The sequence below is a fragment of the Oryzias latipes genome, chromosome 10 (assembly GCF_053564925.1).
Source record: "Oryzias latipes strain Hd-rR chromosome 10, Olatipes_Hd-rR_3.1".
NCBI classification, from domain to species: Eukaryota; Metazoa; Chordata; class Actinopteri; order Beloniformes; family Adrianichthyidae; genus Oryzias; species Oryzias latipes.
Genome location: NC_136246.1, coordinates 9912363 through 9933384, shown reverse-complemented (window position 1 = coordinate 9933384; position 21022 = coordinate 9912363). Strand labels below are relative to the sequence as shown.

At 41.9% G+C, this 21022-nt stretch overlaps 2 protein-coding genes and 1 long non-coding RNA gene across 4 annotated transcripts; 2 read left to right on the top strand and 1 right to left on the bottom strand.

The window, feature by feature from the left end:
* Window positions 1-1052: 1052 nt before the first annotated feature.
* On the bottom strand, window positions 1053-12116 carry gsr (glutathione reductase). 2 transcript variants are annotated; one of them, XM_023958978.2, is made up of 13 exons: window positions 11824-12116; window positions 11167-11332; window positions 10354-10380; window positions 9986-10074; window positions 7872-7941; window positions 7620-7767; window positions 7172-7226; window positions 6999-7098; window positions 6660-6911; window positions 4858-4969; window positions 1974-2105; window positions 1757-1890; window positions 1053-1667 (listed from the first exon to the last, which is right to left on the bottom strand). In XM_023958978.2, exons 1-13 carry the CDS (start codon window positions 11877-11879, stop codon window positions 1518-1520), a joined length of 1491 nt encoding a protein of 496 aa, XP_023814746.1. In that variant the 5' UTR covers window positions 11880-12116; the 3' UTR covers window positions 1053-1517. The 2 variants fall into 2 exon arrangements, with proteins under 2 accessions (XP_023814746.1, XP_023814749.1); XM_023958981.2 differs by lacking the exon at window positions 11824-12116 and having other exon boundaries at window positions 11175-11285.
* On the top strand, window positions 10827-11375 carry LOC144994717 (uncharacterized). The gene is made up of 2 exons (XR_013658308.1): window positions 10827-10978; window positions 11171-11375. It is a non-coding gene; the product is annotated as an uncharacterized LOC144994717 (long non-coding RNA).
* Window positions 12117-12348: 232 nt separating the features above from the next.
* znf518b (zinc finger protein 518B) lies at window positions 12349-17626 on the top strand. The gene is made up of 2 exons (XM_011479870.4): window positions 12349-13007; window positions 13222-17626. Exon 2 carries the CDS (start codon window positions 13345-13347, stop codon window positions 15796-15798), a length of 2454 nt encoding a protein of 817 aa, XP_011478172.3. The 5' UTR covers window positions 12349-13007; window positions 13222-13344; the 3' UTR covers window positions 15799-17626.
* The last annotated feature ends 3396 nt before the right edge of the window (window positions 17627-21022 follow it).

Sequence of the window (21022 nt, the reverse complement as noted above, 5' to 3'; positions counted from 1 at the left end):
TTTTCTAAATAATTTAAATTACATGTCAAAGAGGTCTAAAACCAAGTGTTTAGAAATTATTTTTAAAAATTCTTTGTAAAAATTTCTTTATTTGAAAGAAGTCCTGAAAGTGTGCATTTTTCATTAAGGTTTGAGCATTTAAGGCTGTTTCTATTATTTGACAACAACAAATTATATATCTATACATGTATAAATATATATTCATATATTATATAAAAGCTACTTAGATGCCACTTAAGGCAATAGAAAGCATTGTCATGTTGGCGCCGACGACCTCACCAAGATGGCGTCGCGCTCCCCCACCGTCGGCCAGGCTTCTCAAGCGGGCGTGTCTCCTCTAGCGATATAACACATTGGTTTCCGCCTATACTTCTTTTAATCTCCTCCAAGATGCACCTCCAATCCCCAGTCAGTCTTACCTACCCATTTGTCCAAGAATAAGCACTTTGTGATCATCTTTGAGGTGATGGTGAAAGACCAACCATCTGTTGTCCTGGTTCCACTTTCCATTTCATCCTTAGAACTAAATATGAATGATCTCCTGCAAACACATTTACTGTAGAACTTCAGTGGGAAACAAAAGATAAGCTCTCTAAAAGCTGATGAGTTTCCAAAATTACCTTAAAGATGACAGAAGTAACTCATTTTAACCCTTGTGCTATCTTAGATGACCCCCCCCCTTCCATTGACGTGTTCTCCCTACCATGACAAAGGTGGATAAAGGTGGAAAGATTTCATGTAATCCATAGACACCAGTGAAGATCACAAATCATTGAAGAAAAAAGGTTCAGAGCACTGTCTAGTGGGTCTAGATGACCCAACTCCCAATGTTAAAGTGCCTAGGATAGCACAAGGGTTAAAACACTCCATTAGAAATCACAATAGTATATATGAAAGTAAAAATAATTAATAAAATGTATTTTTTCTATTTAGAAATTTTTGTTGGCATCTTATTTGATTCTGAACCATATAAAACACGTAGAACGCAATTTATGAACTTCTAAACAGATTTAAGCCCAGAATATCAAAATTAAGAACAAAAAATCCAACACTTTGGAAAAAAGTTGCAGCTTTATTAGAGTTTAAAACGATGTATGTTATTTTTTTGGTAATAAATTGGTGCCTCAAAGCATCCGTTTTATAAGATCATTTAACAAATGACTGACAAGTCAAACACAAACACAAGGAGAGAGGTTACCTGACCCCCCCAAAGCAATCCAACAAGTGCTGGTGAATCATCACTTCCGTTTCACTCATTCAAATGGAATCCAGAGTGTACAATCATGACTCAAGACCCACAGTAAAGTCTAAGGGGACCATACTTTGCTCTTGGTCCGTAGAGATAAAGTAGAAAAAACAATTGATACAAAAAAGGTCACTTAAATGAGAGGAAATGGAAGTGTGCAATGAGTTTCATAAAGCAAGTGGTCAAGCTTATGTGAGGTGACTCTTTCCTGCTGTGTTTGTCTTGGCTGCTGACTGAAGGAAACAGGGGAGGCGCGGAGATTGTATTCGCTTTAACGCATCGTCACAAACTCCTCGGATGAGGTGGGGTGGATGGCGACCGTCTTGTCAAAGTCTTCCTTAGTGGCGCCCATTTTGATGGCAACGGCAAACCCTTGCAGCATCTCATCACAGCCCAGGCCCTGCATGTGCAGGCCCACCACCTGAAGACGTCAGACGCACAAAATTATGCAGAATTTCTGTAGAAACGGGAAGACAGTAGTTTTTTTTGTAGGACAGAGATAGCTCCTACCTTCTCCTCCTTGCCCACACACACCAGCTTCATGATACATTGACTCTTCCTGCGTGTGATGGCATGATACATCGGAGTAAAAGAGGTCTTGTAGATCTTTACATTCTCCTTCCCTTTGGTTTTGACGGCCTCCTCTGTGAGAAAAGCATGATAAAGTGCTGGTGAGCAACAAACATCTTCACAGCTGTGTCTTTGTGGATAAAGGCCTTGGACTCACCCTCTGTGAGGCCCACAGTACCGATGGGCGGGTGACTGAAAACCACTGTGGGAATGCAGGAGTAGTCCAACTTGGAGTCCTTCTTGCCCTCGAACAGTCTGTGTGCCAGCTTTCTGCCTGCAGCAATGGCAACTGTCCCAACAAGAAACAAAGCATCCTTAAACCACATTATCTTTGCAGCAAAAGCATTCCCCATCGTTGAAAAGTTTGACAAAACCTTGGAAGAAAAAAAACAAAAACCGCCCATGTAAGATCAAGAAATGCCCCAGTGGGATCCGGACAAAGGACTTTTAAAAATCTCATCAGAATATGAGGCTGTTTCCAAGATATAAAGCTCTGTTCACACCGCCCTCAGCAACGCGCGATCAAGCAACCACTCTCTACGAAAAGTCTATGTAAACGCACGTGTATGCGCGTTTCAGGTTTTAGTGTTCAAACGCGTCGCAACCCACGTTTTTACGTCAGTTTTCATGTTCTACGGACAAAATGTATGGTCAATGAACGCGCATTGAAAGCGACAACAGGTTGAACTTTGACCAATCAGGGACTCGGATTTGGCAGTGACAAATGGATGTCGCTCCTTAAGTCCACTGAAGTGCTAAATTGATCGTGGAGGAGAAACGAACAATTGCAGTTTGTGTCCGGCCGGGATTATATCAAACCAAGTCTTTCATATTTTGGAATAGCTTTGTGGAAGAAAAAATCTGGAGCGAGATTCACAAGATATGCACCAAGCCTCTTCCAACCGTAGGTGGCAGACATGCGCTGGTAAACAGTAGAAAAAATAAAAATAAAAAGAACCCCTCCCTGCTGGTCCAGTATGAACACCATGCAGTAAAAGGTTCAAGAACGCCATTCAGCACGTTCTGGAATGCACCTCACATGGATCTCTAGTTTTGAACGTGAGCCCTATGATAAACAAGGGAACACCGTTATACAAAAAACAACAACAATAGAATGATTCAAAACGTCTGGGCGCATGAATGGATTTCAGTCTGTGATGACTAATGAAGCAGTGCTTCAGGGTAGACTGTAGGCCCTGAGACACTACAGTCCTATTTTCATGTTTGAGGTTTTTATAGTGCCACAAAACTAAAGCGAGAGGATCACCTGAGCGACCAACGTCCCATTTCACATTGTGGCATTGTGCTTGTGACTAGATCTGTGACGGTGTTGGATTTTTCATCACCGCGGTGATGAACCACCAGGGGGCGCGGTGTCGCGGTTAACCGCAGCCCCCCCCCCCAAATCCCCCGGCGGCCGCATCAGAAATAAATACAATTGCAACGTAGTATTCTTTATTATAAAATAACAGTAACAACTAACTACTACCTAACTAGTGAACTAACTATATATAAAGCCCATATAGGTGTTGTGGATTGACTGTGACTGTGGGGAGCGCTGCATGTAGGAGGAAGGTGCGCACATGTGTGTTGGGGGTGCGTGTTGATCCCTCTGCAGCGGACCGTTCTCTAGCTGCACGCGAGCCTTCACCTGTGCTCTTTGGTACACACATTTTCTCAGAATATTAAATATTGCCCAGTAATAAACAGACTGCAGACACTTTGTCACTTTTCCGTTAGCCATGAAGAACACGGGGCAGGAGGGTCCGCCTTTGTTTATACAGACACATAACGTTACGCTGCAAAAAATAGTTCCCAAACAAACCATGTAGTGATATTCATGGAAATCTAACAGCGCGCGTTCATGTTTGGAGTGAAGGTGAACCCTAATAACCCCCCCCTCCCTACGCACACAAAATCCTCCGGCGGGCGGCCGTGTCGCGCGCCCTTAAGAACGCACGCAGCTTGAAACCGAAATGAATACAATGTAAATTAACAATTAGAACGCGGTAAATTTGTCATATTTCCTCGCGAGACGAAAACTTCTGTTGTAGAATGAGTTTGTGTGCTTCTGAAAGCGCGCTCCTGTGCGTAAAGGGAGCCGCGTGGCACGTGCAGCGCGGAGGCACCGAGAGCGCGCGCCTATGAGAGAGAGCGGTGGGAGAGAAGGAGAAAACAGTTTGAAAGAAAGAAGGAAAGTCTGAACACAGGACTAGCAGAAAAAGTCAATTATCAGGAAAGATGAATGTGTTTAATGTGTTTATTAAAGCTCCATTCACGCGCCATATGCAAAACTTAACAAGAAAAACAAAAAACGTGCGGTGATGCGGTGATGACCTCATCACCGCGGTGATGCGGTTATCGTTACAGCCCTACTTGTGACAGGGTTTCACCGATATAAAACCATGCGTTTCTTTTGGAAACAGAAAATGACTACTTTGGGGAAATATTTCATTAAAAACGGAATTTTGTTAACGTTTTTAATTTTAATGGTGCGAGCAACTAATGAAAAAGTGTTAAGGGATTCTTACAATCCAATCCCGGATCGACCACAACTAGTCCTTTAATACTGGAGCTGTGCTGGCAACATGCAGCAAAACATGCTCTCTGAACTATAGTTTAAGCACTTGATGTAATTCCAGTGGATTCTGCAGAGATTCTGCTGCAGAATCCACTGGAATTGCTATAATCGCGTAAACCGTTGAAGAGTTACGGCAATTGAAAGAATGTCAACACTGGAGCTAAAGCTCACTGTTGAAAGGTTAAGCAATTTCTCTGTGGGGACATTGGAGGAGTCATCTATTTTCTTTTTTTATACCAGGGCTGAGCTTCAAGCTAAATGTTGTGATTTCTTTTTAAATCAGAAGTCCATATGTCTAATGTGTCTTCACTGTTAGAGAAAAAGAAATGATGTCGATTATTCAACGGATCCACATCCATGCAAAACGTTGTTGTTGCTCTGGGGATTTGTGGCATAGTTCAGGACAGAAGTCAGCATGAAGACACGTCTCTCAGGGTTTCTGTCAGTCAGTTTGTCCTACCAGGCGTGAGTAGAGCTTTGCCACAAACATCTCCCACAGCATAGATGCCAGATCGAGTGGTGTTCTGGAAATCGTCCACGATGATGTGTCCTCTGTCGTCGGTGTCCACGCCCTGCAGGGTGGGCATCAAATAGGACAAGATCAAACTGCCTTCACGGGCAACTTTAGCAACAATAGGTGTTTATCTAAGTAAACAAAACCAGAGGAAACAGTCTTTAGGAAAGAACACAAAAGCCAAATATTTTTTATCTAAATGATTTAATCTTGATGTTCGTTGTGCTTTCTAGCCTTTTAGATCCCTGCAATCTGCCAGAATAATCCTCTCAAAGTGCGGCTGAACTTCACTCAGATCAGACAGCAGCAATCTCTGCACCACTTTTTCTGAAGCTCACATGCTGCCAGCAGCGCGTCATGAAGTCGAAGCCGACACGGAATCACGTGAAATGGAAACTATGATGGAGTATGACGGCCACCATATAAAGACATTTGTAAAATGAAGTGGTAGAAAAGTCAAACATTCATGAGAATAAAGTCCTAAAAATACGAGACACGGTCAAAATGCTTTTTAAATGAACTCAAAGAATTATGAATAACTGGGCCTCTTCAGAAGATTCTTGACCCACAAGGAGAGGATTTCCAGCCGTTTACGCCGTCGGCAGCGCAGAGGTCCAAACGCATTACGGCTCATGGCTTCCTGTGATAAGCTAAAGCCGTATGGAATCACCATAAATGCATTTTATTTGCCACGTCATCTGGACGGAGGCTCACACCGTCACCTTTATTTTTGAAAAAGCATAGCTTTTTCCTGATAAAATTACGACTTTTTCCTCATAATTTTAGGACTTTGTCCTTGTACATTTTCACCCTTTTTCTTATACTTTTACAACTTTATTCTTGTGTATTAATTTCTTATGTTTATTTTATGCTGGCCCTAATACTGTCGTAGCAAACAGCTCTAAATTGTAGATGCATTTGAACCAAAAGTTAAATGAAGATGGTGTAGAAAGGAATAGGAGGGTTAAAGCGGGTAAAACCAAAAATAATAGTAATAATAGAGATTATTACTATAAAATATTCTAATAATATGATATATGTAGCCAAGTGGAGGAAATGTAGGTACATGGTTATGCCACTAGGTGGCGTTTCCTGAATTTTAAATGACTAGTTCAGCAAGGAAAGGATGAACTCTGAAGAGGGAACAACGGTCGGACCGTTATTTGACAGTTATTTTGATCTGCGGATTCAAGACGGTTGAAACCTGACGTGAAGAGCCGTTGACAGACGTCAAGAGGGTTAACAAACATAAAAAGCAGTGCTCGACGGAGTTAATGTGGCCGGTGTTCAACTTCGCTGTCATCCTTGTTACAGTTCGGGCCACAGACCACCTGCTGTAGTTATTTTTGTGTACTCTTTTCCTTAAATTTGATCTTTTTCTCTCTTTTTGTTTTGTTTACACTTGTTTTCTTTCGTGATTTTGGAAGATCGGAAAGTGACTGGCTAAAAGAAGAATCCAGATGGCATAATAGATTCACAGTTTTTTTGTTTTTGTTTTTTTATCTTCCTGATTACCATTTTTTTTATCTGAAATCCTGAGTTACATTTTTGTTTTGGAATAAAGAACCCAAAGACAGTTTTGTGTCCTGTGCAGGCTTGATTTCGCCAGGCTACATATAGGTGCACTACATTTGGCTCAGTTTTGTAGAATAAATATTACAAACTTTTAAAAATGATCTTGTTCATCTAAGTGTGCATTTTTGAAGTCTAGTAGGTTTTAATCTAGAGAAATGCGAGCAGACTGTTACCATGGCACCGATGTTGAGACCGGCCGTGTTGGGCTGCCTCCCGATGGCCCACAGAAGGCAGTCCACCTCCTCAATGACGCTGATCTTCTCATCGTTGGTCTTGTCCGGGTCTTTGGTGACGATGGTCACCTCCAGGCCTTTCTCCGTTTTACACACAGACTTCACCTGGGAGTTCTTCCACAGATCAATGCCGTTGTTCTGGATTTCTTTGGTGCAGTTGGCGCTGATCAAGGCATCGAAGTTTCTCAAAACCTACAGAGAGAAGGGCGAGTTCACAGAGACATGTTAACGCACCGGTCGGCGGTCCAGAACCATGCTCAGCCGCTCTTTGCTTCTTACTCCTGTCTGTCGGATAATAAGGGAGGTTTTGGAGCCCAGGGTGGACAGAATGCCAGCCATTTCCACAGCAATATAACCAGCACCCACAATCACACTGCGCCTATCGGGGAGACCAGGTCAATTCAGACTCTGATGTCAAACAATACACAACTCAAGAGGAGTCAAAATCTCACTTTGGGAGGGTCTCCAGTTCAAAGAAGCCATCACTGTTGATGCCCAGGCTTGCCCCTGAAATGACAAAACCGTTTGATACCCCTTAGTATAAATTATTAAAAGAAATGTCAATCCCACACCAAGGAAAATTGTGTTTTTAGCATATTCTTGGAGCATTTTTCTGTTAATGAAACACATATAAACAGAAGAGCGTGTAAACAGAACGCTCTCAGCAAGGGGGGAGGGGAAGAGGGAACAGGCGTACTCAGCACAAACGGCCCCGCCCACAACTCAGGGATGATTTTCTAGTGAACTACTTCCACTCTGCAGAAATTATGTTCTAGTCCTAGTCAACAACAGTTTTTTTTTTTGGCAAAAAAAAAGCAAAATCGTAATTAAAAGACCACTGGAAACGCTTTTTACAAAAGATCAAAAGATGATCGTGTGGGTTTTTAAATCTTGGTGTACCTGGAACTTCCTCATCACTCAGAACAGAAGGCTGCCCTCCAGTGGAGATGAGGATGTGAGGCGCTGTGTATTTTTTCCCGTTGACCTCCACGGTGGGCTCAGCATCATCTGTGAACCTGGCGTAGCCTTGGATGAAAGTGACTTTAGCCTGGAGAGGAGAAGGTTAAAAAGAACGATAAAGTCCATCATCTCAAAAGAAACAAAGAAGGTGAAACCTTTCAATAACTTAAAAACAAAGAATGGTGAACAAACCTTGTCTAGATTGTTGCGATAAATGCGATTTAGATGTGCTATATATGCATCCCTTTTGGCTTTAAGAGCTCTGCAAAATAAAATAAAACACAAAAATCATATCAGCAAGACTGAAAATACTCGTCATTCATGATCCGTGAGTTGGGATTTTTTTACCAAGAGAGCAGAAGATGCTCCACTCCAATTTAAACCAGTCGACGAACATCTGTTTAGAAGGGTTGGGCGATGTCACTTAAATTGGCAGTTGACGACCATCGGGATGGACGATGATATCGTCGGGGGGGAGGGATTGATTTTTTGTTATTATATAATTATTCTTCTTCATTATTTTACCTTACTACTTCATTTATTTTATTTCCCAACTAATGACTCATCTGCGGTGATCCAGTTTAAACTGAGGGGAGTGACTTTAACAAAAAAATAAAAATAACAAGCAAAATAGAAAAGAAGTGGTCCGCTTCTGCACCTGATTAGTCAAGTGGACCGGTGGACTGAGCGACCGTGTCTCTGAGCAGAACAGACGGACTTGGTGTTTGATGGGAAGGGAGGATGCTTTGTTACGTGTGCGCTATGTGTGGGAGACTTCGGACTGCGATCCGTCCCGCAGCTCAAGGTGAATGAGCTACCGAACTCAGGAGAACCGGGTCGTCCGGTAAAAGAGTGTGTCCGGCCAGAGCTCAGACCGTCAGCTCACACAGCGGCTCTGTTAATTGGGGCAGGGTGTGTGAGCTTAAAGCAGAAATTTCGCTCAGTCCTTAGAAAACGTTCAAACAATCACGTGGATTTGTGTTTCCAGTCGTGTTCCGACAAAATAAAGGCTGATGTTATTCCCACATATTACGTTCAGCCAAGCTGCAGATTGCAGAATTTCCCGCATGGATTTTATGTTCATCAAAGGCTAAATGTTGTTAGCGCGGGTGTTAGCCTCTCTTAGCCTGGCTTATTCCAGCTCCGTTCTTCAACAGAAAAAGCACTGACCACACGGATTAAAATGAAAATGATGAGCGAACAGACGCTTCATAATAACCGTAACATTAATAAAAGCACGTTTAGAAGATCATCTCGCATATTACGGAGCTGCCAGATATCTATGTATGTAGCCTCTCAGCGGAACTCATTTCCTCTTCCAGTATTTCAAACACTACTGCGCATGTGCGAATGATTTACCCATGTGAACGTTTGTTATAATCAGAAAAAGTTTTTCTGGGCCCATGTACACGGTTGAATTCTAATCCGACCATTGATCCCATCAAGATATTTTTACATGTAACCGCGGCTTATGGTGTAGACTCACAGCGTGGCGGGGGCGTGGCATCACGATGGTGAGACACCATCGTGATGTCAGTCAGCCATCGGCACAACCCTACCGTTTAGTTTTATTTTTTGGGTAATTTTGATGTATTGAAGAGGTTTCCAAGCAATACTAAACTTCTTAAATGATAGATTATATTCCTCTAATTCGGAGCTTTAGTGCCTTCAAATTACAGTAACTCTTCAACCGTTTGTGGAAAAAATTTCAATGGATTATGAAGTGGAGAAAAGCAGCTTTGAGCAGATATGGAACACTATACTACTGTAAAGTGTTGCAGTTTAGCATCGAAATTCTTAACTTCGTAATCCGTTGGAATGTTAGTAATTGCGCAGACAGTAAAAAAATGACAGTAGTTTAAAGAGCGTCTGTTACTTGCTGCGGCCAGCGACGGCTCCGCTGTTAAATGGTTAACCTCCTCCGTCATTTAACAGTCAAATTAAACATAAAACAAGCTTTTGAGGCCATCAAAATAGATGCACTTGTCAGTTAATTCCCAGGTTTTTAAAGGCTGCCCTTTAAGTGTTCAGTTACAAATGTGACTGACTGCCTCTTTTGTTCAAGCAAAATCCTGGTCTACATGGACACGCCTGAAGGAGTCTCAGGCCGTCTAGAAATTCAGGAACCGCTCCTTTAAAAGTGCTTTCTTAACAATGACTCAGCAATGATGTGTGCAAAGATAGAGAAGTGGGTAAAAGTGGAGAAACACGGCTACAGTTGTGCTTTGATTTGAACACCGCTGCGATCCAGGAAGTGCCGCAACAGCTTTTGAAAGAGCTCGTGGTCGTCCTGTGTCGACACTTACTCCCAGCTGAAGCGAACGCTTCCAGTCTCAAAGCCGTAGTCACAGTGGTCGTGTAGATACTCTGCATGAACAGCTGCATTCCACATAACCTAGGAGAAAAAATACATTAAACTAAACCTATACATCTCTGAATATTTGAGTTTGGATTGGGTGGAAATTTGATTTATTTCAAGCAATCAAAACACATAGATACTAAAGAAGAAAAATTAAAGCTAAAGAGATAAATCCATAAATCTACATCCACATACACATGTATTTGATGCCATTGTAATTACTCCTATTGTGCTTTCCTAAACTATTTTTTTACTTCATTCCATTCATATATATATGTGTACATATGAAGCAACAAGAGCAAAATAAAAATGTACCTTCTTAGGAACACAGCCAACGTTAACCTGAGAAATTGTGACACAGCACATTAGATAAGTGTCATTGAAGAAACATCAACACAGTTATGGTGTAACAGTATGAACATTATTTTAACACTGTCACACTAAAATCAGTGTATAGCTCTTGTGTTTGGTCTGCACACCCGTTTCATGACTTGCACGTTCAAAATCAGAGTGTTTGAGTTTTTGTTTTCTCATAACTCGTTCTAAAATACACTAAACTGCTTTGCTCTGTTTGGACTAAAAGTGCAGCAATAATTTTTTCTTAGTCGCATTAGAGGGAAATGACGTTGAAAATGTTTAAAGTCACCAAAATATCAGCCATGAGGAGAATAATTCCGCTCTGTAAAATGTTCCTGGGGTTATTTTCTGCACCTGTAACCCGTCAGTCTAGATTGGGAGCGTTCTCCTTCATGATGAACTCAAAAGCAACAGAGATGTTGCTTTTGAGTTCCCGATTTCCCCCCAGATTATTCACGATTGGCCCTTTAAATGACCTTGTGAGGAAGTCTACTCATGAGAAGACATGGATCTGCCTCCTAACTTGTTAACAGCCTTTTCAGTTCATCCTGATCTTATAACAAACCAGCTGGAAACACATTCAGTGAGTTTGACCACACCTGATCGGATCCTGTCCATACTTTGTTATTTGAATGAATGGGATGCATTCCCTTTGAACTTTTTTTTTTTTTTTTTTTTTTTTAGGAAGGGTACAGCTGGTCCTTTTCACTCTAACTTTTAAACATGCGTGAACACTTCGTGTGATTGCAGTTATGCATATGCTTTACTCACGCAGGTACCTCCGAGTTTGTGACTCTCGATCACGGCGGCGTTGGCTCCGAGCTCGGCCGCGCGCCGAGCACCGGCCAGACCTCCAGACCCGCCGCCGATCACCAGGAAGTCGAAGCGGGTAGCGTCAGATTCCGAGGCCATGCTGCTGCGGCGGAGGACTCTGAGTCTGAGTAAAGACGAGAGAACGAAAATAAACTACTTTCTCCTTAGCGAACACAAACTGAAACTGCAGGCGCGCGCGCAGGTTAGCAGGACTGATGTATCCAGGAAACGGCGGAGGGACGGAGGCGCGCGGGCCGACCCCAAAGTGAGGGGTCACGTGAACGCCCGTGCTGAGTCATTGTGACAGGCAACAATAGCGTGCACATCCCAGAAACAGACTTTTAGAATGGTCACGGCGGTGCTCACAGGAGCCGCGGTATGGGGACTACAACAATAACAGAATCAATTTGTATCCGTGGCTCTATAATATTAAGCTAATATTGAATTTAGCGGATCCAGCCCTCCTGGACAAACATCATGAAGGACATTCTCAACTATGTCAACAACACAACTAACGCACGCGGTTTCAAAACAAACCGACAAAGTTGCATTTCTCAGTCAAGTATCACGGGATGATCCGTGAAGATCAACTTCAACCCATCCCGTTAGACTCACCTTGGGAAAGACAGCGAAACAGAAGGAAGCAACCTGCAGATTTTTTTCAGAAGCATGACGTTCTATGACATATCACCTAAAAATGTCAGCCTTGTTGATCTCTGTCACACAACACTCGCTGTCCGTGAGGGACGAGGCTTAATTATACCCCCCTCCACATAAAAGCATGAAATCACTTCCTGTGGCTTTAGCTTTGTAACGCACAGTTTACAATGGCCTCTACGTACAAATGAGCCTCTTAGAAGCGAAACAAACTGTAATGGGGGAGTCTGTTTGAAAACCAGTGTAACACTGAAAGTTGTCCGTTATATTATTTTTTATTATTATGATTTATTTAATTATTTATTTTTGGTCCGGGGCATTTCGCTATTTTCGTAGCAAGAAGGACTACTCACGTACATCAACGCTGGGTGAATACGAGCTTTGCGTGGCGTTTCTTTAAGAATCAAACGAACGGTTCGCCATGTTTATTCGTCAAAACAAAAATGTCTAGACTACCGCTTCCGGTTCAACCCTTCACATTAAGACCGGTTCCAAAGCGATTTGGATTCGTCAGAAAAAATACACGCACACGTTTTTTTAAGCAAAGCGTTAATTGATTTCCTTTAAATGTGAAATTATACTGAACACAGAAGGATTTTGTAAAAATAAATAAATTAATAAATAAAGTTAAATGAAAAATAACAATAAAAGCATTCACAGTGGATTTACATTGCTGAAAGTACAAGGCAGTACTTTTGTGGATTTAAAGTTGTTCTAACTGTAAGGGCAGTGATATATAGTACTGTTTAAAACACCTGTCAGTTTATACGCCCATCTATTTGACCATGCTTTTATTTCGAAAAATATCAGCTTGTTTTCCGGAACGTTGCACGGACGCTAGCAGTCGGCTAATGACAAGCTAACCTAGAGCGGTTTGGTTTGCTGCGTTCACAAGCGCCGTTATCACGTGAAAATGTGGTGAATTAAGGGCATTTATCTGTTCAGAGAATATTCAACAAACTAAAGCTTCCGTTTCGTCGCATTTAATTAGTAGGAAGTAGGAAATTGGAGTCGTTTGTTAACCCAAACATTGGAAAAACGGAGCGTCGTCTCCGAGATCCTCCTGCTTTGGTATTTCAAGGCCTTTTCCAACCGTTCAGAGGGAGACAGCTCGGGAAGGAAGCTTCAGGATGCCGACTTAGGTAACGGAGTTGTTAAATAATGCATTTATTTAAAAAAAAATTAGGCCATTATTTACGTTTTTAAAAACAAAAAATAAATACACTGTAGGAAGGGGGAGAAAAAAGCTTGATGATCTGAGCGAGGGGGAGGGGCTTAATGGGCCTCCTCTCGATGCTCTGTGGTCTGCAGGATTCACTCACCCTTGCTGACTCCTGTCCTCTCTGCCTTTCCCAGGTGGACACCTGCCGCGCAGATCATCCACTGCGTGTCAGACAGCTCTCCTAAGGAACCGACCCTGGGAATTAACTGAAGATGGATGTTTATTTTGTAGGATAACCAGGTGATCTCGCAGTCACCATGAAGCCTGTCAGCTATCAAAGCATGCAGTCATCTTTGAATGGCGGGCATCCTAACTTTACGTTGGACCGGCTACTGAGCACTTCAAGCGTGAAATACTGTGAGAAGTGTGGCTTTGCCTCGACGGACGCCGCAGTGTATAAGAAGCACATGATGGAGCACGCAGAGACGAGGTTTTACTGTTTCATTTGCAACCACGTGTACGGCAGCGAGGCAGAGCTCAGCGAACACCTGCAGCAGCATACTTCAAAGTTCCCGCTGAAATGTCCGCACTGCGGACAGGGATACATGAGAAAGCGATGCCTCGTGAAGCACATTGAACGTTTACACACTAAAAACATTAACCAAGGACCTGCTAAGCCCGGTGTGACAAAAAGTCCCCTGGTTTCTGTCCCCAGTGCCTTAACAAGTGCATCAACTGCTGATCGGTCACTGCTTCCCCCCGTTGTCCATGTGACAGTACCCACCCCAATCGCGCCCGCTGTCAGACTGGGAAAGGATGAACAAAGAGGGAAAACACTTAACTCTAATGTGTCAAATGTTAACGGCAACATCGAACACATGTCGGCCTTGCAGGGTCTCATTCAGCACAATAGGGCTCTAACGGTCTCTCTGCCCGAGGAAGTGTCGATACCTGCAGGCTGCCTGGTTGAACTCATGGAGGTGAAGACGGTCAACGGGACGAAGGAGCTAAAGCTGAGGCTCATCTCTAAACAAGAGAATGAGTCTGTGATAAAAGAAACAAGAACTGCAGCTTCACATAATATTTTACCAGAGAAACCACCATCGTCTACGCTGCACTGTCCAAATACATCGCGGTCCGTGAGCATGGGCATGTGCACAGTCAACAGGAAACCGTGTGAAATCAACGTGGAGCGTCCCGCCGTCATCCCAGCCAGCGCTCCCAAAAAACCTTCGATTCCAGTCAGCAAAGAGACAAGTGGATTGAAAAGAACATCGCCAGAAATAATAAATCTGGAGGCTGTCATCCCAAACAAGGTCTCCAAAAGCCTCCTCAATCCTGTCAGGGAAGGAAACAGTGGGTACAGACCAATCAAATCAGCTCCTGTGAACCATAACACCGGCCCTCCTGCTGTCATCTGCAGCAAGGTGGTCAGCAGGCCGAGTACCACAACAACACACGCAGGCAGCTTGGGAAATGGTGTACTTCCGAGGGTGGTGGAGGACAGAAAGACTTCCCTTTTAGAGCATCCCAAGAGTATCGCAACCAGGAGGCCATCTGACAATATCCGGGACCCATCCGCTGCTGTGAAGGTGGAACCAGGGCAGATTCACCTGAAGAGCAAGCCGGGTAAAGAGGTGGGAAGCTTGAACCAGCAAAACAGGCCAGTTTCTAAACCCTCCAGTCTTCCTCTCGTTACAGCTCCACAAACAAGACCTCCTTCAGTTTTAGTCGGCAAAGAAAGCGTTGCCAAAAAAACCTTTCCGACTTCAAGGAATCTAAGCATCAGACCGTCAATACAAACATCAAGTTCTACTAATCAAACAAATAGAAATATGTCATCTTGGATCCAGGAGGCTAAATCCAAAGAGATGGCAGGAGGATACATGTCACAAACACAGAATTTTCCAGTAATTTCTTCTGTGTTTTCGTTAAGCGAGCAGCCGCAGGAAGGCCAAGGTTTAATGCAGCCACTGGTCATGGCTCTGCGAGGAATAGTGATGGATAAAAACCATGTTTCCTGCAGTCCAACTCAAGACCACGGCGCAACAATAAATGACACAGAGCAAACGTGTATGGCTGCCTCATCAGAGCAGCGCGTTAACAACGTTATTAAACTTACACCCTCCACCTGCAAAGTGTTACCGATGGAGAAAAAGAGTGAGTCTGTTAAAGAGGAAGAGCAGGATAAGAGCTTTCAGCATCCACCTGTTGTGGTCCATAAAGACACTCCCATTAAAGAGGAAGGAAGTGTGATTGAAGCAGCAGGAAAGGCTAAAAACAACCATGCTTTGGCTTCAGAATCACCAGAGTGCAAAGAATCTAGATGTTCCTCTAACACGGAGGCACCGGTGGCCGCAGAAAACAGACCGCCACAAACGGGCACAAGTCAGGATGTTATCTCCTCCAAGTTTTTGACTATCTCTTTAAAGCGAGTTCAGGTGGGCGTGTGGAAAAAAAACAAAAAAGGACCCAAACTTGGAATATCCGGATGTAAGCCTCGGGTACCTGGAGGTAGCCTCACTGACTGTACCGTTATTTATCCAATGCCACTGAAGAAGGACCAGCCGGTGAAAAGACCGGGTCCCAACCAGCCGGTGGTGGTCCTGAACCATCCGAAACCCCGCTCCTCTGCAAAGGGAATGAAGGTGGACTCTGTCGCAGACACCTCTGAGGCCGTCCCAAAGTGCCAAATCTTGAAGATGAGACTGAGCAAAGTGATGGGAGAAAAATACGAGGTGATGGGATGCACCGTCGGCGGTTTTCAGTGAATGTATTGTCCACGTGTGGATGTAAATCTGCAATTACCAGAAGAAAAAAAAGTCGGTTTTAACGATGGTGGTGTTATCTACTCAATATGAAGGCTGTTATTTTCCTATAGAGATCATAAAAACCACAACCGATGTTGTACCATATGTAATATTCAAGTGCAATGCAGGCTTTGATTCCAGGCCTTGGACTGAACACACAGATGTATAATAGTGTTTGAAAAATTTGTCAACTTGTCTGATGTACCGATGCATGTTTTTTATTTAAAACAAATGTTTCTAAACTGAAAATTCTCTAAAGGTTTACCTTTCCATGCAGCAGACTGAAAAAACCACAGTTTCAATGAGTGTTTAATGGTTGATGTTATGACTTATTTCTACGTCCCATTTCACAGGAAATATTAGGCAGGACAGCTGTGTTTAAGTATTATTTAAGTAACTCAATCGCGGGCAAAGTGGAAAGAAAACACTGTTTACCTGTGTTCATAATCATGGGTCTGTGTGTTGGGACAGTTTGTCATCATTTTGGTCTGTTGCTGATGTTCATAGACCCCCATAGAGGATCTTAGACCGGCCCAAAGCAGATTTTAAGTGCTGCAAAATGTGTTGGATTCGGGAAAAACATCAAACACACAGAGCCTTATTCTGATATGGAAATAATTTTAATTGACACTCAAAAGTGTACTTTTGTAGATGAATCTTCCTGTGTTTGTTTTTGTTACATTTCTTTTTGGTTTTCTGTTAATTTTGTCTGTTATGGATCAAAACTTCACATTTTTTCCTCTTGTCTGATCATTTTGGAACCACAGGCTATTGGAAGTTTCTGGATATTGATCTGAATGTCAAAACTTTTTTTTCCCTATAGATGATTAAAAAACATGAGAATACTGACAGAGCAGGCAACAGAGTTGAACAAAAACAGAATACTATAACCTTCACTTGTAAAGATATTAGGTAAAGGGAAATCCTTGATGGTTACTACACAACAACATACACATTTCTTTTAGTTTCATCTCAAGTATTGAACTTCCCTGTCCTCCGAACTGTGTGTTGTAAAATAATTGCTATCAATTGACTTGGATTCATATATAGTTGTGGCTATATTAGTCATCAGAAGATCATCAAATGGGTGAACTGCTGCAACAGTCAGGAAGCTGCTGTCTTGTTTGTGTTACCTGCTGTAAAGACACTAGCTGTGGACATTTTTAAGCGCTCCAACTTTCTTTTCTTTTTTTTTTTTTTAAACGTGTCGTCAATATGACAACCATAATCTGATTTATATTCAGGCAGCATTGGGACACCTTCATGTCCTTAATATAAAGCTATGTTTAAGGTGCTAGACATTTCAATTTCTACATTTTGTTTGCCCATTTTTTTTGACAAAACAGTGTAAACATAAATAATACATATAAATATATATATATATATTTTGCCACATTTCAGAGTTTATTGTGATTATGGCGACAAATCTAACAAGATAAAGACCTGGTGGGGACTGACAGCATTTACAGCCACACTCATGCTGTGCAGTCCCTGTTGTGGATTTTTTTCGTTGAATGTTCTTACTGGACATGTTTCCCGGACTTTTAAGATTTTCCTCATTTGTGCGAGACAGAAGTGTTGTTTTTATTACATTCTTCGTGTTTATTAATGTTGTGCTCAATGCTTTTATAATAACACTTATGTAACGACTTTTTTCTATTAAAAAACATGGAACGTTGAACTTGGATTCTCATGTTTTTCTTGTGTAAATAGAAATCAAATCGTCTAATGCTTTTTAGAATTGAGTCATGTACAGATGAAGTTCATATTAAAAGATTCGTGACAAGTAGATTGTGTTTGTTTTTGTCTTCATTAGGAAGCTACAGAATGAACTCACAAGAAAGTGCGACATTTAACATGGCAACCGCCTGCGGCTGATGGAGAATAAATATTTCCCAAAGAAAATTGTATCTTTTTTTTTGTTTTGTTTTTTTGGGGGGATTTTTTACTTTTCACCCTAAAATATATCACAAAACAAGCAAATGTTCTAAATTACCAGGAGAATTTCATAGAAGATTTGAACTTCAGCAGGACACATGAAGTTTTACTAGAAGATGGTTTTATTTGACCCTAAAAAATAAAAAAAGAATCACAACTGAACTTCAACCATACACCTGTAAAATAGGTCAACATAATTACTAAAAAAAGAGAAACAACTCAGACTGTTAACCAAAAATTAACAAAAACACAAAAAAAATGAAATATGGATTGTCAAACCACTTGAAACACAGAGGTGTAAATATAGTCAACCAAGTAATGACCAAACCATTGACTGTAGAAGAGAACTGGAGTAAGGGAGTGTGACGTCACTCAAACAAAATGTTCTAATTTCTGTTCCCAATAAATCAAGTCAATTCAGTCCCCATTTTGTTGCAATACAAATGGTAATATCTTGGAGCCAGATGATGTCAGTTAGCATTGATTGGTTCATGTCGGTCTGAGTAAATGTTTCTATGGCAACCACTCTTAATTAATCGGTAGTGAGCTTGTTGGAAGGCCAGACCCCTACCACTTGAATGCAGGCTAAGGAGTATCTGTCAATCAAACATGTGACATGCGACCACACACTTCTGTTGAGGCGTCTGATTGGCCAGTTTATAAACAAAATAACTTTCACTATAGAAAAAAATGTAATGAAAAAAATTAGGATTATGAAGAACGTGTTAGAAAAAGAACATGTTAAAAAAACTTAGTATATCAAGAATGGTTATTCTGACCAAGAGAATGACTGAGTAACAGCTGTTTATTTATCATTAGAAATTTATGGGATTTTGGCTTCTTTTGACCAGCGGCATTTCCTATTTGGAATGCCAAGGGGGAGGGGTTGCTCAGTCCAGTTCATATACAGTCAGTGGACTGAACCAGGATAACAGGATAAAAGGAGAAATACTCAGAAATGCAAAAATGAATCGACGTTTTCTTAACCCTTGTGCTATCTTAGATGACCCCTCCCTTTCATTGACGTGTTCTCCCTACCATGACAAAGGTGGATAAAGGTGGAAAGATTTCATGTAATCCATGGACACCAGTGAGGATCACAAATCTTTGAAGAAAACAGGTTCAGAGCACTGTGTAGTGGGTCTAGATGACCCAACTCCCATTGTTAAAGTGCCTAGGATAGCACAAGGGATAAATTTGTCCTCTTTCATTAGAAAAATGTACTTGTCAAAAACTGAAAAAACATAACTGTTCCTCGGAGGGGTGGATCGGTGGGGGGCTTCAAATAATTGTGAATCAGCAGCAAATAAAAAAAAATGTCAAAAAAGATTTTATTTGTAATATGAAAATATGCTGGGAGGGCCACAATAACCCGATCCAAAAACTATCAGTGGCAGGAAGAGGGATGGGGTTGCTCCGCGCCAACGGTCCTGTCCACAACTCAGAAGAGAATTTCTGAAGAACTACTGCTGCTCGGCAAAACTTTGTTTTGGAAATAGACTTTTTTTTTTTCATTTTGGCTACAACAGCATTGTCTTATTTAAAAGACCATTAGAAACGCTTTTACAATAGATCAAAAGATGATCGGAGTGGGACTTGGAAAAACCTGGCCGTGTACCTCGTCTCTGCTCCTGCTCCTACACCTGGCTGTGGTTCCTGTCTCAGGCTCTCAGGCTGACTGTCCCCCCAACCATGGCTGGATGAAGCTTGTCTGCTGGACTTTATATATGTAGTTGTAGCGTTAGATAAGTTAATTCTTCTCTAAGAGTTCTGGTAAATCGCCTGTCCGTCCTGGGGGAGGATCCCTCCTTCATGTGGGCACCCCTGAGGTTTCTTCGTTTTTTCCGGAATCCGTTATTTTTAGGAGTTTTTCCTTACCATGAAGGGGGGTCTAAGGGCAGGGATGCCAGTATGGCTTAGTCAGTTTGTTAGTTCATTTTAGTATTTTCTTATTGAACTCTTTGTGTTCATGATCCTTTTGAGTTCATGTTTTACTTCGAAGCCCATTGAGACGACTGTTGTTGTGATTTTGGGCTATACAAATAAAATTGAATTGAATTGCATCAGTTGATACTGTAGCACGCTGTAATTAAATGTTCAATTTCTCAAACTGTGATAGGATAAAATATGAGTCTACTAAAGTAAGACGTGTTCCAGAACTCAGAGATTCCCCTGCCAGAACCCAGAACCCAGAACATCTGTGGATCTGAATTTACTTTGGATGTTAAAGGTTCCAATGTGACCTCAAGCCCTCAAAAGGTCTGTTACTTCCCAAAACACAGAATGACCCCAATCAAGGATTTAGGGAAACAGGAATTTACCTAAAAGGTTTTCAAAGAAATTTCTTATCCTTGCAGGAATCATTACAAACTACTTAGGAATGTAAGGTTTATGACTTTTATGACAAACAGAGAAGCTTCATTCAGGACAAGCTGAGAGGAACATTTTTTTAAATTACCGTACCTTCTTCTAAGAATACGTCTTAAACGTCAATTTTTATAAACTATGTTTTTAAAGGAATGTATATATTTTTATACTTTTTCTAACTGCTGATTTAGGGGCTGGAAGGTCACTGGCCACTCTGAGACGACACTTCTCCTGGGTTGACATGGACAAACAAGTGTGGGATTCTTGTCAGGGTGTGTTGTGTGCAGCCGTAACCCTTGTGCTATCCTAGGCACTTTAACGTTGGGAGTTGGGTCATCTAGACCCACTAGACAGTGCACTGAACCTTTTTTCTTCAATGATTTGTGATCTTCACTGGTGTCCATGGATTACATGAAATCTTCCACCTTTATCCACCTTTGTCATGGTAGGGAGAACACGTCAATGTAAAGGCCCATACACACCGGGACGAATATTCGCCAGGCGTTATTCGCCAGCGTTTTTCGCCACGTTTTTTCGCCACGTTTTTTGTGTTCACACCCAGGCGATTTTCGCTGACGATGAACCGAGCGAAAATGCAAATTCATTCCCTGACATTAGATGGCGCTTAATGTAAACAGAAATACTCCTGTACACAAGGTGGCGCTGCGCAACTTTACGCTTCTTAAAGTCGCTTTTCACTCAGAAGAAGAGGGCAAGTATTTACGCGCTTGTCAGAATAATACACAGAAAACATGAATATTTCAAGCATCAGTAGCTCCAGCTGGGTCTTGGTTCGGGGATATTTTAGAATGTCCGTCATTATTTCTTCGCGGTAGTGTGGACGCTACTCGGCGTCTATCTTCTTCGCTGGTATGTGTCC

Excerpts from the sequence above, each read along its gene's own strand:
- gsr (XM_023958978.2), bottom strand. The coding sequence starts at position 11,879 with ATGCTTCTGAAAAAAATCTGCAGGTTGCTTCCTTCTGTTTCGCTGTCT. Across the intron at positions 7,942-9,985 it reads AGCGTTCGCTTCAGCTGGGA|AGCTCTTAAAGCCAAAAGGG; the intron begins GTAAGTGTCGAC and ends TTTATTTTGCAG. Across the intron at positions 7,768-7,871 it reads ATCGCAACAATCTAGACAAG|GCTAAAGTCACTTTCATCCA; the intron begins GTTTGTTCACCA and ends TCTCCTCTCCAG.
- znf518b (XM_011479870.4), top strand. The coding sequence starts at position 13,345 with ATGAAGCCTGTCAGCTATCAAAGCATGCAGTCATCTTTGAATGGCGGG.